A 19,043-nucleotide genomic window follows, 5' to 3' on the forward strand; every position below is an offset into this window, starting at 1 on the left:
GTCAAAAAACATTTAGAACCACTGATTTACCTACACGTGTAAATTCACTATTTGTGGCCATTTTATCCGATTAAAATTGGGGATAATAATTTATCTAAATAGGAAAAACTATAATCATTTTATCCGAGCTTTTCAAAAACTACAACAATGATTGATACCTAATAAGTTTTACTCACTACAAATAACTAATACGTTTGCTGATTAAAAAAGTATCGTAAATATTCCCCAAAACCCCACACTTTGCCCTAGCCTTTATTGGTACCCTATGTAGGGTATTTAATGGATAAAGGTATAAGTATTAAGAAAACGCATTTTACCGCAGAGTCACAAATGCAAACAGTAACTACGGTGGTCTTTACAGTTTTATTTTGAATCTGTAAATACAAAATTTGAATTAAATTTGGTTAATAGTTTCTCTATACATTGTAATTATGATAAATTTATTTTTTAAAAAAATTATACAATTTATAATATGAACCAGCGTTTTTGAATTCTTATATTTTAGGAACGATTTATTTGAAGATTTATACTTTAACATAATAAATATCTTAAATAAAAGTGTTAACAAAAACTTCGCTAATTCACTTGTGCACTTTATATAGCATAATTTTTCTTTCTCTCTCTCTTTTTTTTTTTTTTTGGTAATGATGTCCTATTGCCTGTGTGTTTCCAAGATTCAATGGCAAAAAGGTTAATTTTTACATTTTCTATAACTTAGTTTGTTTCTCTGTTAATGAGACAAATTATCAAACTATTAAGTAGCTATAAATAACTTAAGTAACACTGAGCAGTCCAGATTTAAATAAATAATAGTTAAACTTGCTATTTTGTAATGATCCTAAGTATTACAAAGGAACCTTGTGTGCAGTAGATTCTCTCACCATTCAATCTCCTTGAAAAAGTCTCCCCCCTTTCTGCGGAAGCGCGCTCCTCACACTTTGGAACAAGCGTAAGACACCCCCACTCGTTTACCTTCCCCCAAGATTCGGATAAAACAGTGAAAAGGGAAGTTTTAAAAACAAGAAACTAAAGCAGGATGAGTAAAGACGGGACGTATCAGGGGTACGTCACAAAGACTGGCACCCTCCCAATGAAAGAACATGACACGCTTTAGCTTTATTTGGGAGCGGGATCTTGCACTGGTCGGAGCCTGAACACTTCCTCCCGCCTGTACGAAGAAACCGTCACCTTGCCGTTTTCAACTGTGATCTACTTTTTCCCCTGTGTTTGTCTTTTTAAGTTTTCCCTTTCTTTTTTTCTTGCAAGAGCCACTTGTGTTTGTTTGCAATTTAGCAGGTGTTCGCCCCCTTTTCAGTATCGTCTCTTATCCACTTTAGAATGATTTAAATAACAACTTTGTATCACAATGTGAATTTTCAAATGTAACACAATTAAAATATTTTTTTAAAAAATCTGTTGGAAGTCATAAATTTCAAATAAAAAATTCAGACGATAATTTTATTGGTGTTTCAGACGATAATTTGTTTTCAAATCAAACGATTTTTTCTCTCTCTCTTTTTTTTTTTTTTTTTTGGTGTTTCAGACGATATTATTTAAGTTTAGTGACGATATTTTTCAAAATCACGAATAAACAAATTAAGTGAAGAGTAAATAATTTTTTATGTATGATTTCATCTTCAAATATTTCGACTTATTTCAAATACAAGCGAATCTTTGTTGACTGGAAAAATTTTGTGTCTTCGGGTCTTCCATGTAAACAAATCAAGTGAAAACAACTGGATATTGTGAAGAGATAGTGGGGGACTTAGACTGAAAAACAAAGATGGGCTTAACAAGGACTACAGTTGTGGTGTGTTCCCTTTTTGGATTTCTTTTGATGGTGGGTGACTTTTCAAATGGTTTCAACATCGATACAAAAAGCGCTGTTGTACATAGAGGCGTACCTGGATCCATGTTCGGCTTTTCTGTGGATCTCTTTAAAGATAGCGGCCATAGTTGGTAAGTAACTTCTTTGTATTTATGTTTACGTATTTTACTTCATTTTAGCTATAAATAATATGTACGGAAAAGCAAAATGTCATATGGGTATTTTGCTTGTAAGGAATCATTTGTTTCAAATATCTGTCAAACTTTTTAATTTAAAAGATATAGAAATCTAAAAAATACAAGAGATGCAAGAAAACTTTTTAGTAAAAGTGATAAATCTAAAAAGAGATTTGGTGAAATTATACTAAATATCACAACATTTTGTTTACGATAGACTTGGTTTAAATCGTAAATAATGCTTTTTTGGAATGAAAAAAATTATTTAAAATAGTTTTTCAAGCAGTAGAAAAAATTTAAAAGAAAAAAAAATTTTTTTTTATTAGACAATTGTTTGAGAGTCTTGAATTAATTCAGTACTAAATATATTTAAACTTTTTTTCAAAATTATTTTTCCTTCATTAAAATCAACTATTGTTAAACTTATTAATTTTACAGATATAATTCACAGTTTTGTATATTAACAAAAATATACAATCAATTTTCTATACTACCTTTTTAACATGCTTAATTATTAACTAACGTAACTATTAACTAGGTCGAACGTGCTTAACTATTAAATTAAAATACTCTTCATACAAAATAAAAAAATGACCCGATATTTTGCGTGGTCTTATTCATTTAGATTCTGAATTTAATTGGTTGGATTTGATTCAGTTGTTAAGGTGAAAACGATTATTCTTCTGTTATTTTTCAAACATTCTAATTTACTCATCATTCAAATTTATTATTATTATTAATATGTATTCATCTATTTGTTTTTATTTTTTTGCATGAGAGCTCTATTATAGACGCGTCAACTAGCAAAGAAAGTGTTTTAACCAATACCTTTGACAACACATTGGAAATTAGATAAAATAATAAACTCTAAGCTCAAAGAAATTGAGAATTATTATATTTCCTCATTTAAGAAACACATCAACCTACCATAATTAAATAATACTACATAGCCATCCAAATGAACTCATTACTATTGAATAACCATCATACTAAAATAGAATTTTTAAGTTGGAACACGACATTTATTCTTTAATTTATTCATTTTAGTTTTAAATTTATAAATTTATTAACTTAGTACATTTTTAAAACGTCGTCTTAAATTTCATACAATGCATGGTAAATGATACATTCTACTGTAAAAATTTGAAGAAAAAAAAATTTACCAGTTTTCAGAGCATTGGTAAATAATTTATTATCCAAATAGGTGTTAACTTTTGTTAATACTTTCTCAATTTCAACTGCTTTAAGTTATAATAATGAGCAATTTTATATTTTTGTACTTTATACATATTTGTAATCTTTGGAAGTAGGAAACTATAATCTCATATTTTCAAATTATACTGTTAAATTCAAAAAATATTCTCTAAATTTACTTACTTAAATATACTTCAATTCAGTAATGTGTACGTCACCTCATTTTTTTTTTTTTTGAAAATAATTTCTTATTATCATAATTAATCACAATTCAAATTAAAAATTTCTCAAAAAAAAAAAAAAAAGAGTCAAACTTGAAACACTTCGTTTCATTTAAAAATGTTGAAAATATTCATAAAATTTAGAAACGTGGTAAAAAAATGCCGAAAAACTATCAAAATCAGAAATTATTATACCAAGTGTAAAAAAAAGTGACACAAATAAAAAATTAAAGAATAATTAAACTAAAATAGAGTATCTCTTTTTAACACACTCATTCAAAATATCGAAATTGAGTCGAACTTTTTAAAAAGAAAAATGATACATTATTACCAAACTCTTAAGGGGCCGTTCAAAAAGTACGTACACAAAAATGGAGAAATTTTAAACCCCTCCCCCCCCTTCGTACATTACCGTACATAAGGTCTTACTCCCTCCCCCTTAGAGTACGTACATTTTATTAGTCTACCCCCCTTTTTCATAAAAATTAAAATAATTATGTTTTAAATAAAATTAAATATTTACTTAAGGAGGGTGTAGGATAAAGTCAAATTTAAATTTGGTGTATGTTTATAAAGTACGTACTTTGTATAATACCTCCCCCCCTCCCCTTCGTACAAAACCGTACATAATAGCAAATCCCCTCCCCCCCCTTCGGGATGTACGTACTTTTTGAACGGCCCCTAATGCGTACAAAATAAGTAAATAAATAATATAATACTAAAATATAATTTGTCAAATTTTAGACAAAAAAAAGAAGAAGAAAAGAAACCTTTTGTAATTAAGGAACATTAGAAAGAAAAAGTATTCTAAATTCAAATTTGTAGAGTAAAACATTATTAAATAATTTAAATTAAAAACTAATTTGAAAAAACTATGTGATGCTCTATCTTATTTGATAAGCAACAAAAACAGAGAAGTATATCTTAATCATAAATGAAATACAAAACAATACATTTTAGCAGTAAATGATGCTAAATAACCCTATTTAAACTCAAATAATTTCAGAAACCCGCTATTTCGTTTGACTTTTCTTTAAAATAATTGAAGAAAATTGCTCACGTTTTTCCCTTTCTTTTAAAGCAACCGAGCCTCAAGACATACTTACAATGTAAGAAACTCTACAATTGAATAATAATAGGCCATGTTTTTTTCATAAGAAAGTGTCACATCTTGCTCACGCAAAGTGATTTTCTCCTCTTTTTCAATGATTGATAGCGTTAAAAAAAAATGATAATAAAATTCCTGGAGAAAAAGAGATTCATTGATGGGCTAGGGATGAAGGGAACCTGCAGCAACAGCACGTGGGTACAGACGTCAACAGCTTATTTACGGACGGAAGGGCTCTCATAAAAAAAAAGGATGAGCCGCATCTTGAAATAATTTTTTTAGATGGAGCCGGCTATTTGTTTTAGACATAAGTGATTTACTTGCATGCGTACCTTATTTAATTAACTGTCAAACATAAGAAATTAAATTAAAAATGTTTTACTATGAAAAAGGCTCCAATTAATGTAGCTAATAAAATTCCATTTCTAGCCTCAGTATTTTATATTATTTAAATATATATTATTTAAATATATAGTATTGTAATATATAGTATTGTAATATATTATATTATATTATATTATATTATATTATATTATATTATATTATATTATATTATATTATATTATATTATATTATATTATATTGCATTGCATTGTATTGTATTGTATTATATTATATTATATTATATTATATTATATTATATTATATTATATTATATTATATTATATTATATTATATTATATTATATTATATTATATTATATTATATTATATTATATTATATTAGTATTTTATGTTAATTTTTATGTCTATAACAAAGTCTTTTAATTTCCACCATCTTTCGAACGAATTTATTTATATAAATGTATATAGTTTGAAGTGTACGTCTGAAAACAACGTCTAAAAACGACGTATTTAGTTGACTAAAGATCTATTATTTTAATTTTTTTTATCTATTTTTAAGATAATTAGTAAATATAATGATATTCTCATAACGACTAATCTTCATAATAAGCTTTTTATTTCTAACAAAGTCATTTTATTACTTTTTTTTTTTAAATCTGTTCATTTATAAAAATGTATATACGCGTTAAGAAGCTTTAAAAATAACACAATCAGTTGCTTAAAGTATTGTTATTTTAATTTTATCGTTCATTATCATCAGTTATAATGGAGTTATAAATTAATAATATAAAATAGAAATTTTATCTAAAATAAAATACAATTTTATTGCACTATCTTTTAAACCTACCCATTTACAATGCTTAAGAGTTTTAAAACAATATATTTAGTTCAAAAAAGTACTATTATTTTCATTTATTTATTTATTAGAAGATAAATATTTAGCGAAGTTATATTCTTACTATGAAATAAATTATTTATATAATAAATTTCATATTTAAAATAAAGTCATTTTATTCCACCATTTCTTGAACCAATTTATTATAAAAATGTATTTAAGTTCCTTTCGATGTTTTGCTGGAATAAGGCCTAAAACTTACGACAACAATTCAATACATTTATTTTTAATTTTTTACATCTTAATATCTTAGTTGGTATTCAAAAGAAAATTATTTTACCTTGTTAATTTCTTGAAACAAAGCAATTTTTAAAAAAAACGCTTATGCCTTGCTTTAAAGCTTTAAGTAAAACATCTATCACACAAGTTTTTTTTATTGTTATTTTAAATAAGCATGATTTCTTACGCAATAATTTAATGAATATTTTATTCGACATAAGTAGCAATGAACATCACGTTTTGATGTCCTGATTGAATAACAAACGCAAAATTATACAAACAGAAGTTTATGAATTGTATTTGTATTATTTATCATGGTTCGTTATTGATAACTTGTATTTTAAGTGGCACTTTTACTTTTCTATACGTTTTTCATGTTCATGTAAAACAAATAATTTCTATTTCACTACTCTTATAAAATAATTTATACACGGAGAAAAAAATTCTGATAAAATTACCATAACAGAATTATTTTTTTAACAGAAATATCATAGTAATGATATTTCCGTTAAAAAAAATAATTCTGGTTAATAAGACAAAAATATGCGATATTTGAACGATTCAGTTGGTAATTTTTCCCTTTATATGGGTAATAGTTTAGCAGAAATTCTGGTTTTAAATATAATAGTTCTCATTACAGCACATTTTGTAAAAAATACAAAACTCAAATGTAAATTTAACCGAATAAATGGTTTTTATTCCATGCTCTAAGGTATCATAATAAAGTTATCAAATGTTTTCAAATTTATCAAATTTTATCAAATGTTTAAAAATTATATTTTATTAGTAATTTTACTAAAATCATTACCAGAGCTCTTTAGTAAAAATTATCAAGCTCTTTGATGTCCCCATAGAGCCAGAAACTCGTTAAATTAAAAAGTATGGTTAAAACTACCAAAATATGGTAAACAGTTTGATTGTTTTGACCATACTTTTTTCTTAGTGTACCTATAAAATATCACAGTTTCATTAAATTTTATAAAGTTATTAATAGCTCGCATAGACATTATCTAGACAAAGTTTCTAAACCTTACCGTAACAATTTATAGTATAATATTTTTTAAAATTATTATTATTTGAGGGAACTTTACCAAACTTTCAAAGTTCTGTTGTGTTTTTTATACTCAACCTAGTTACTTTTGGAAAGTTATTTTAAGCAGCGTAATTTTTTTAATTTTTTTAATCAATACATTTTTAAGTTTTCAATCATTTAGAAGTTTGTACAAATAAATAATGCATTTGCAAACATTAACTAATTATTTCAGAAAAATTTGTTAATTATCCCACACCGTGTAGGATAATAATTAATCATTCACAGATTCACTAATTTTTATAATTTTAGTGCTAAAATTATTAATCTTATATTCCGTGAAAGAATCTGTCAATGCTTCCAGGTAATCTAAAAATAATTTCTTTTACGTGACTTAATAACAAGTCTAAAACCAAAAACAAGGAAAATTAAAAGCAAATATTTCTTTTAATCTTTTCGAATCAAACCTATCAATTTCAATTTTCCTTTTTGAAAAAGAAAAGTATAACAGAAAGTCAACACCTCACCTATCAAGAAAGAACCCATGGATTTCGGTCAAGATCACTAATTACAGCATAAGAATGACCGACGCATGTTGACCTTTGAAGAAGATCAGAATAAATCTTAAATGAAAGAGGTCAATTGCGGTTGAGTTTTAGGTCCATTTAAGGTATTTGTAATTCCCGAAACGCATAATTTGAAAAAAAAATTTTTTTTTAAGTTTGCACTCCAGTTTTTTACTTATTAGTATTTTTAATATCACTACGCATACTATTTTTTTGTATTTTTTTCTTTTTTTACATCGTTCAAATGTATAAACGCCAATGGAAATTGATTTTTACTTTTTAAATGTTTTGATGAGAATAAATAACGAAACAATATTATAAATGTAATAATCACTATATAAATTTTAAAAGTTAACTATGTTTGACTAATATATGTTGTATAAGGGCAAATTCTCTAGATTTTCATCATTAAATTTATTCTTCGATTAAATGATGTCATAAAAAATATTTTTGTTTTATTTATTTATTTTTTTTCCATTTTAAATGAATTTTATAATCGCTTTTAACCGTAACCGAAAATATTATAAAATATATCTTTCTAATGCAGCAGTGTCTTTTTTTACTTTATTTAAATTCAGTCTATTTTAGCTATTTCTAATACACTGTAAAAAAAATACAGCATCAAATTATCGTAAAAAGTACCAGCGCACAGGATGCCGGTACTTTTTACCGTAAAATCCATTTTAACCGGAATATGATACGGAACAAAAATTCTGATATATCGTGATTTTTACAGTAATAACTACTGTAAAATCTCTGAATCACTCTAATTAAATAATAATTATCGATGATTCACGGTAATTTGATCCGGAGTTTTTTGCAGTGTGTAATTTCATATTTAATAAAATTCTTGAATATAGCTTTAATGGGAAAAATTAACCGTAAATTTTTGTAATTCTTTAGATCACTTATTAGAAATTAATTCTTCGGATTATACTTTTATCAAATTATCTAAACTTCTTGCTTATTTCAGATATTGTCGGATAAATGTAGCAAAATCATTCGAGAAGTTTTTTGTTCGAAACATAGTAACAAACATTTTCTGTTTTTTATTAATCTTATGTAAATAAATCTAGGAAAAATGGAGCCTATAAAAAAATGCATTCTTACAAATGTATGTTGTAAATTTATGACATCTCTTAGTTTGTCCTTCAGATGATGATGAAAAAAAAACCCCATATAACTTCAGAAGGTTAAAACCATAGTTAAAACGTAACCGCAGGTCCACTCTCCCGCCGCAATTTGATATCCACCATCACGCTCGTTGAATTTCTATTTTGTAATTAGTCTTGAAATGAGACGGATTATTTCTGGACTCAGACTCTTGTGACTCTCTGAGACCAGTCGGCAAATAATTATGAGTCTCGCCAGCTATGCTTTAGCGTGGGGATAATAGCCAAAATTAGTAGATAAGTCTGAACTGTTCAGAAACTTTCACGGAAATTAAGTTTACTAATTTCGCTTCTCGCGTTTAGATTTCCGTGAGAATTTCAGTTTTATTAATTAGATAATTGTACGTTAAATAGATAATTAGTTATCTAATAGATCTAATTGGATAACTAATTAAATCTAAATTATTAGCTTAGAAATATCTTCTATTACTGTATGAAAAAATATTTTAGGTAACTTTTTCTAATCATAATTTATTATTAGATTTTTCATGTTACATAGTTTTTTGTTATAATTTATAATTATAATTATTATTTTGATTTTATTATATTATTTTTGGATGCTTTTTATTAGTTGTAACAAAAATATCAGTTCCCGATATTATTTTTTTAAGAAAAAACTTTTTATTCAAATGCCCTGTTTTGTCAGTCAATGTGATTATCTTATATTTTATTTCTATTAGATAATCAAAGATAAAACGATTCATGCGAATAAGATCTATCAACTAATTCTGCTCATTTTATTTGCGTTGAAACTTTCAATTTTGCGTTTTTCAGTAATCATAGCAAGATTAAATTATAATTTATCTAAAAAAAAGTGGATGAAATAGTCCAGAAACAAAAGGATGACGAAAATAAATTTATTTGATAAAAACTATGACTGAAATTTGAAAATGAATAAATTAAACTAAAAAATAAAAAATAAATAAATAATTAAAAATTAAATAAATAATTAAAAAATAAATTAATGATTAAAAAATAAATAAATAATATCATGATACCTTAGAGCGTGGCATAAAAACTATTTATTTGGATGAAAAAAAATTTCAGTTTTGTATCTTTTACTAAATATGTGGTAATAAGAACTATAATTTTGAAAACTAAAATTTCTGATAAACCGTTACCATGAACGGAAAAACTACCAAATGAATGGTTTATATAGCGTATACTTTAGTTATTATTACCAGAATTTTGGGATTTTTTTACCAGAAAAATCATTACCATACAGTACGATAATTTTATAAGAATTTTTTTTCTCCATATAAGTTTGCCCTTTTATGTTTAACACAGAAAAGTACTCTTTTTTTAACAATTATTTCTTTGAATAATTTTCGCTTGCCTTCGGTACTGTTTTTTCCACCAGGCTGTTTTAAATTAACCTTAATTTTCCCGTTGCCCATAAGCCAATAAATCAGAATTAAAGTATAATTTTAAAACACGAAAAAATTCGATTTTTTTTTAAAAATCCCTCATACGCAGAAGCAGGGGGAGAAAATGGTGAATGCCACTTGTTGTATTCCCAAAGCTCTTAGTCATCAAGACTCGACCTTGCAACTTATATCATTTCTCACACTTTGCTAAAAGGGGTAGAATTAGGGGGTTTGGTAGCTACTGCTTGAGATATGGACACTGTTATCTAGTGAAAACTCACAAGTCAAGAAAATCGGCATCGTCATATTTTTATCGCTTAAAAAGTTTTTATCACTTTTTCTTGAGAACTTTTTGTGAAAACTCATTTGTTCGCCATATGCGCGTATCAAGAGCTTAGGTCTGATCGTAAATTTTCTTCTGTCTGTTTGTCTGAGATGAGAAAAAACTGTTCCTGACAGTTTTAAAGCCTTATTATAGCTTCCGAAATTATTTTATTGTAACGCTTTAGCAATGCTTTTATGTTGCGAAAGTAAATTTTTTATAGTAAGTTCTTTTTTTTTTCGAAAATACATTAAAAAAAAAAAGGTGATACAAAAACTCTATTATTATATTATTTAATCTGCTACAGTGTTAATTTCATTTTATTTCATAACCGTCGTTGAACAGCCGATCCAATTTTATGGGTTTACGACTACTAATGTTCAACTCCGTAGCCTTGTAATTTTGAACCCAATCCAGAAGACAAGTGAACTCCTGGATCGAGTATTGGGACAAATTTGCCTTCGTGGAGGACTTCTTGATGGAGTTAACCCGCATTTGCGTTACATGGAGAGGAAGACCACGAGAACCTCCAACGGTTGGCCTGACTGCAAGGGGACTTTAACCCATGATCCGTCTACCACTGAGGATATTTCACGTCAGCCCTGATGCGGAATTCATATCGACTGGGATTCGAACCCGGTTCGCCTCATTGGAAGGCGAATGCTCTATCCCCTGAGCCATCGCGGCTCGCTACAGTGTTAATGTAATGTCCCCATTAAATACTTTAAATTTTTTAAATAAAGATTATAACTTATGACATTAATGCAAAAAATATTAATAGTTCACGCTCGATATAACGATTTTGTGATCCAGATGAAAGTGAACGTTATAACGTGAGGTCGCTATATCGTGACTACATAAAATTAAAGCAATATTTACTCGTATTTCCCAAATGCTAAACTTATAACGGCAAAAATATGCTACCTTTTAAATAGAATTATAAAACTGACTTGTACGAATTTTTTTTTAAGCCAATAAAGTACAAGTATTGTTTAATATAGTACATTAAAGACTAAAAATGCGTTTGAATTTTTTCAAATGACTTCTTTTAATACTGGGCATAATATGTAGCAAGTCATTTAGTCCTTTTTCTAGATTTTGAAATTTTGCTTCATGAGTATACAATGGCATGATATTAGAACACTTTGTTCTTCTGACCATGTTCTTCTGGCCACCTCCTGCAATTCCTTACAAAAATTGTGACTACTATTTTAATATAAGAAAAATGTGATTAATGAATGCATTGAGAGCTTTGAAAATAAATTTTGAAAGGTTATGCAGTGATTTCTAAATGGCGATGCAATATGCACTTCAAAATCTAAATCGTAATAAATAATCCATCTTTTATAATTCTTCTGACCAAAGATTACGCTCTGGTTTTCTTGAGTTAAGAATGGGTGGTCCGGTCACCTTTGCTTTATTCAAAGAGAATTCCAGATGTCTCATGTTTACTGAGCGGAACATCAATAAAAGAGCGATTTCACTAATTTTTTTTTTTTTTTTTTTTTTTTGAATTTTCATGACAGATTATTATTTTTAAGATTATATTATAGATTATTACGTTTTCAAGAGAGCAAACATTTTAACACCTGATTTTGGTGTGATTTCCTGGGAATTATAGAGAAAAAAAATTTCGCTAGCCATATTGGAATGAAAGATTCAGTTCCGACATTCTAGGGGATGTTAAAATAACATTGCGTCTATAGCAACAGCAAACGGGACATCCTGTAGTGATCGTTATAAAGGAAGGATCGAACTAAAAAGCGCAGACTGTATTATCTACTAGTTTCATTTAAGTTAACTATTTAGTCAACTATTGTTTAGTGTTTTAAATTTTCACGTGAAACCGCATTACAAAAAAAAAATATATTTCTAAAAGGAACTTTAACAATAAAAACACCACGCGCTAAAAAAAAGGTTGCATTGCGGTAATAATAAAAATTATGGCTCTGTTGGTCGAAAAATATATGCGCGACTGCCTAGCGATCATTACACCTATAGTGAATTATCATATACTACATATTACTTTAAATTACATATAGGCATGGCATATTACATATATATTTACACAAACCAAAAAATTGGAACACACAATTTTATATGATCTCTTTGAGTTTAATTATACAGAAAGCAATAAAAGAATTACCTCACTCAAACTCAATGTATTTAAATGTTATCTTTCAACGTATCTATGATAAATTTAAATTTGTCATTTTAAAAAACTAACATATCCTATTTCCTAAACCAAATTTAACGTTTAGAATTTTTCATTTGTAAAAATATTTCATTCTCATTTATAAGCCGCTAAAATAATGATTTTGTAATTTTGGAAACGTATTTGTTTAAAAACTGCTTTTCGTTTTACCCATTCAAAAATAACACGATAATTTTTAAATATTTGTAATAAAATAGGAAGGTGTAACATTTTAAAGGAAGCAACAGTTTGCTGTATATTAATAACATATAATTTTATAAGAGAATGAATTTAAAAAAAATATTACTCTTGTTTCAGAAAGTAAAATGACAGCATGCCTTTTAGTTTATATAAAATTTAATTATCAAGAAATCATAATTTATATGCAAAATATGGTCCTTATTGGTCAAAAGTTATATTTATATTAATTAAATTTATAAAATGAATTCAATTAAAAAAATTACATAGATTGACAAAATAAATTTAGATAAAATTTTAAATTTAACTATATTGTACGCAAAATTAATAAAAAGCTAATTGTTTTCATTTTAAACCATAATTATAAACAATATTTTAACTCATAAAGAATTCTATATCAATCTATATTCTATATATATTGAATATCTAATATCAATACCTCTTATTTGTGTTTACATGTTTACAGAAAAAAAAAAAAAAAAAAAAAAAAAAAAACGTATTTCCTTTCCTACTAATAGTGCACAATTTCTTAAAAATTTAATGTCGTATTCCGGACGAATTTATTTATCTATTTATTTTAATGTTGTGGGTATAATGGTAGGTTAGAAATGCAATAGTCGGTAACGTCTTAGAATTTCGGCATTATTTTCTCTCTCCTGCCATTAAACGTATCCGTGCCAATAGTTCGCGTTGTGTGGTCCGGTATTCTGTTATCAATAATGACAGTTTTTTTGGTTATCGTGAAATCTTAATGTTTAAGGAATTACACCTTTGTTAATGCGGCACTTGAATATTTACTCAAAATAAATTTATAGAATATTTAAGATAAGCGTTTGAAGTATTATGTCCATAAAGGGTAATCGACGAATGTTTTATCCTAGATTTAAGAAAAGTTTTGAGAAAAGGATAAGACTAAGAAACATTAAAAAAATACTGAAATTGACTATTTATTTAAATCTCAAGTTTGATTGTGTAAAACGTAATTGCTTTTGTTTATTAAGAAAAAAAAGCTAAGTATTGTTTATGTAAACGGTTTGAGTTCAACGATTCATTGCTTTAAGGTAGGGTAAGATAAAAACATATTTAAAGACTAAAATCGACTATTAGATTTATGTAAATCTCTAAGTCTGATTCTGTAAAACATGATGTTCCTTTTGTTTATGGAAGCAATTAATATTAAACGGTTTAATGCATTCTAAGCTTTTTATTTCTTTTTTCCCTTTTAAATCAATCATTATACTAGATGCACTCATGCACTGTTAGAAATCTTGAGGCACGTTACGCCATAATATTTTATTTTTATTTTAAAACCGTTGTTGAACAGTCGGCCCAATTTAGGGCTTAAGACTACTAATGTTTATCGCCATAGCCTTGTAATTTTGAACCAAATCCAGAAGACAAAGGAACTCTTGGATCAAGTATCGGAAGTAATTTGCCTTCGTAGAGTACTTTTTGATGGAACCAAGCCGAATTTGCGTTACATGGAGAGGAAAACCACGAAAACCTCCCACTATCCAGACGGCAAAGGGACTCTAACCCATGATCCGTCTACCACCGAGGATATTTCACGTCAGAGCTGTGGTCGATGCAAGCCGGATACTGATTCGTATCAACCAGCCATCGGTGGGATTCGAACCCAGTTCACCTCATTGAAAGACGAACGCTCTATCCCCCAAGTCATCGTGGCTCACACCATAATATTTTATTTTATAACCGTCGTTGAACAGCCGACCCAATTTCATGGGTTTACGACTACTTACGTTCAACTCCGTAGCCTTGTAATTTCGAACCAATCCAGAAGACAAGGAAACTCCTGGATCAGTACCCCCAGAGGTATTGATTTGTTGTGGGAACATGGAGGACTTTGAGACTCGACAGATTTAACGTGCATCAGTCACCATTTACTACACGGGGAGTCTTCAGCCGGCGAGGATCGAACCCACGACCTCTTGGATATGGGCCCAGCGCCCTACCGACCAGGCTATCCCGGCCCCACACCATAATATTGCTCGAAATTGCTGCTGTCTTAATTTAGTACTTGGTTGACCTGCATTATCGTATTCCAAATTCCATTGTTTTTAGGGGCTTTTTCGCCAAATAAGATTTAAGGAACAAAAATCCACAGTTTAAGTGCCTTATATTTATGGCAAAGCTTCAGTTTTTATTGCAAAGCGTTAGTTTTAAAATATATATACCATCATACCGTAAGTAATCATTTGGGCTTTACAATGGATACATAACGTAAATATTTTAAAAGATATTAAAAGTTATTTAAAAATACAACAAAGTCAACATACAAGATAGACAGGTGACCAGATTTCAAAGATTTTCTCACTCTCTCTCTCTCTCTCCCTCTCTTTTTTTTTTCTTTTCTTTTTTTTCTCGTTTAAATGGGATAAATTTGATTCTTGATAATGGAGGTCAACTTTCAATGGTGGTTAACGTGTTTCACTCTGTTAATAGCTATATCTTGTTAAATTTTACTACCATTTCAAACTTGATTGAAAAATCTTATTTTAAAACAATTGAAAGGGCAATAAATAAATGGTTGAATCCAGCTTTTAATGTGTATCCCCCCAAAATAACTAAATAATAAGTTAAATACATTCATTCATTGTGAGGTACTAATTCAAGGAGCAAATTCAAAGAGCAAATTTCAGATACGAAATATAAGTGTTTTAATTTTGTATCTTTTAAAATTTTATAATCAACTAATTATTTTTACAATGTTGTAAAGTTTCTTCCAGTGTTGAAATATCACAAAAAAAACCATATTAAAAAAAACCGCCTCGGAAGCTATAAATCCAGGGGTAGAAATTAAGAAAATTTAGTCCCCGGTCCAGGTGCAAAGGACCAAGAACTAAAAGATATCACTAGTTCGTACACATTTTTACTGTTCTGTTTACTTGTCTCTAATACAGTATTATTTTCAAAAAGTTAATTTTAATGTATTTAAATGAAAAATTACTAAGTTGAAGCTTTGTAATGATCACAACTACGATGAACTATGTTACTTTGTGACAAAAACATTGACCAAAAAAGGAAACTAAAAATCACAAAACCAAAACAGAATACTATCCCTCAACGGACTACCGAACCAACAATTCACCGGTAAATCTGCATAAATTTCTTCTAGGTAGAAAAAATATATACAGTCGGACCTCTATTCAACGAAGTCGCTAAATGCCGATAATAAGTTCGTTATATGGGAAATTCATTAAATAGAAAATCACCTTTTGGAATACTTAAACAACACAAAATATGTTTTAAATTTATAAACACTAGACATAATTAAAATCGCAATTGATACGCCTTCTTTTTGCAAACTTGTATCTACTATTCATTTTATAAATCTTAACCATGAAAAAAATCTGCATGGAAAGCAAGAATAGAGCAAAACATTATCCAGTACATTCTACATGCATTTTCAAAATAATAATAATAATAATAATAATAATGATAAATTCATGCGTAAAATAAAAGCTGCATTTATTGTAGAAGTACTTTTAAACATACATTACCACATGCATTCTTAAGTTTAATTACTACTGATAAAATCCGTTAATTTTATCTGAGTTTTTCGTTTGAAATGCAAACAAAAAAGGAAAGGGATTTTACTGATTTCTCTAAAAGTTAAGTGGCTTAAAAAATCTATTCAAAGTCATTTCTCCCATAAAATGCGTTAACAAGTTTGAAAAGTTCTATAATATTTTGGTAAATAGGGAAAGTGGATCTCAAAGAAAAGTTCGTTAAACAGAAAATTCAGTTCGATATTTGGAAGTTATATTACGAAGAAATTTCCAAAATGTTCTTGGTTCCACGAAAAAAAATCGCACAATAGAGAAATTTGCAAAATGGAAGCTCGTTAAATAGAAATTCGACTGCATATGTTAAACAATGCTAACTATTAATGTCTTCAGAAATTCCTTCAATTTTATTTAAAATTTCAATTACAAGAATAAAATCAAATAGTAATTATAGTGTATGTTTAGAGTGAACCTAATAGATAGTTTATAAGGGGTAGATGAAATTATCAACCTTGAGAACTTATTGGAGGGAAGAGGATAGAGGAATGGTAACAATTTTAAGACTGTCCCCGTCTCCGCAGGAAATTTCCGGTATGTTTGGCACCCATCTGGTCCACATTTCCTTCAAAGTAGGAATGACAACGGATGTATTGCTGGGGGGAGGGGGTGACACCGGCTACTAGCATTTGTCCTTCTGATGAGTTGGGGAATTTATATACCTGAGTAAATATACTGATTGATGAAGAAGAATTTCGACTAGTGATTGATCTGAAAATTGGAAGACAAGGTGAGAAACTTCTTCTTCACTTCCTGCAAACCAACGCATTCAACCAATCATAATTAAGGTACATTTAAAAGGTGAATCAATCATGAAGTATTGGTGGGAGAAATGCAACGCTGAAAGAGTGAGTAATTAGGTATAATGAAGCATATGAGGGGTCCCAAAAAATTTCATCTGAGGGCTGGGAAGCTTCTAAGCCGAAGGCACTTAAACTATTACCAGAACACCCTATGGGAATTTAATCAGTACCAGGAGTCCATGAGACAATTTTGGCATTAGCTGCAGATAAATCACTCTAACTTTTGATTCCGTTCTGGGAACAAGAATTCCGGTACAGCTGTAAACTCGGATTTGAAATCCCCACACTTGAATAAGAAAAGATCAAGTATTTGCATAAATCCAACAAAAAAAATTTCCTATGTAGTTATTCTTTAGTTTTCAAATTCTTTATTTTTTTTGAAATTTTTTTTTTTTGCTGCCATTTGTTTATTATATTTTTTACAAATATTCTCCTTTTTTAAAAGTGAACCACTTATTGTAAAAACTAATTAGCAAATTTTATCATACCCTAGTGCCCTAGAGGAGATTATTGACCTAAATATTAAATCTCAAGAACATCAAAAAACGCCTTGAGTAAGGATAGGATCCGTGGACTATTGTCTTGTTCCAAACTATACAGACTAAAACTTATAAAAGTTTAAATTCTGTTTTAGTTTTTTTTTAAAACAGACTAAATAATTAAAATTGAAATTATATTTGACCTTTTTTTACTGATTACAAATACGAAGATATCATCCTAATTTTAATTCATTGTTCTTTTAGAGAGCTTATTGACTATGATAAATAAAATTCGCTTTTATTATGGTGTATAAGAAATACGAAACAAATTAAAATAAAACTTAATTTTTCTTATTTATCCATCTCAATTATTAATATTGAAAGTGACAAGCTATTTCAAAAATGAGAATGTTTTTTTCTGTGACACTCGTATCCAGATAATGTCAAATTTTAAAGAGACCTTTCGCATAGCACCCGAAATCGCAATCATGATAGATGTTTAGTTACTATGTTTCTTAATGAAATCTTTTAAGAGTCGCTACTCTTTTTTCTCCCCTAGGGCCGTTATTTTTATCTCAAGCAATTCATCAAGTTGCCAAGATTTCAAAATGGACTTTAGATCTCATCAGAACAATCGCAGCATGTTTCGTCAGAAATGTTTAGTTTCGGTATTATTCGTTCATAAGATTGATAACAGCGGGAGTGAAATTTTTAAATTACGAACATTGTTTTTTCAATTCGATCCATATATCCTTTTATAGGCGTTCGTTAAGCTGAGATTTATTAATGTTGGGTTGACATTTTTAAACAGGTTATCAAATGTTATTATAACATAAGTGTTTTATGGTTGTTTAATGAAAGAACTGATAACAAAGAATATGTAAGTGTATTCTCACATTATATATTCTTTGCTGATAAGTTTCAATATAAATGTCAATTTAATTATCTTAATTATCAATAAAGGATAGGTGGGAAAATGGAATTGTAATCTAAATTTGAAGTTACAAGAATGAAAGCTTTGTATTAGACTAAAGTAATTTTTTTTTAAATCTGAAAATTGATTTTAAGTTAATAAGTTATGAATTTAAGTTAAGTTCATAAGTTATGATTTAAGTTTATGAATTTAAGTTAAGTTTATCCTTTTTCAATAAATCATCAATTTTAATTTGATTGTCAATAAAGGGTAGATGGGAATGGGAGGCGGGAAATGTGATCTAAATTTGAAGTTAAAGAAATGAAAGCTACTCTTCTTAACATTTTTTTTTTTAATCTGGAAAGGAATTCTAAGTTATTTTTTGTTCAATTAAAAAAAATTATGCATATAGAAATCTCGAACAATTTAT

General features: G+C 28.1%; 1 protein-coding gene across 1 annotated transcript in view; it reads left to right on the forward strand.

The window, feature by feature from the left end:
* Nucleotides 1-980: 980 nt before the first annotated feature.
* Nucleotides 981-19,043, forward strand: part of LOC107437681 (integrin alpha-PS2) — an 86,368-nt gene continuing 68,305 nt past the window's right edge. Inside the window, exon 1 of the mRNA XM_087151874.1 lies at nt 981-1,959. Within this exon, the coding sequence (XP_087008000.1) occupies nt 1,784-1,959 (176 nt within the window). The 5' untranslated portion in view covers nt 981-1,783. The remainder of the gene's footprint in view (nt 1,960-19,043) is intronic.

Source organism: Parasteatoda tepidariorum, chromosome 9 (assembly GCF_982258835.1).
Source record: "Parasteatoda tepidariorum strain Cologne lab strain chromosome 9, Ptep-v5.0, whole genome shotgun sequence".
Taxonomy (NCBI): Eukaryota; Metazoa; Arthropoda; class Arachnida; order Araneae; family Theridiidae; genus Parasteatoda; species Parasteatoda tepidariorum.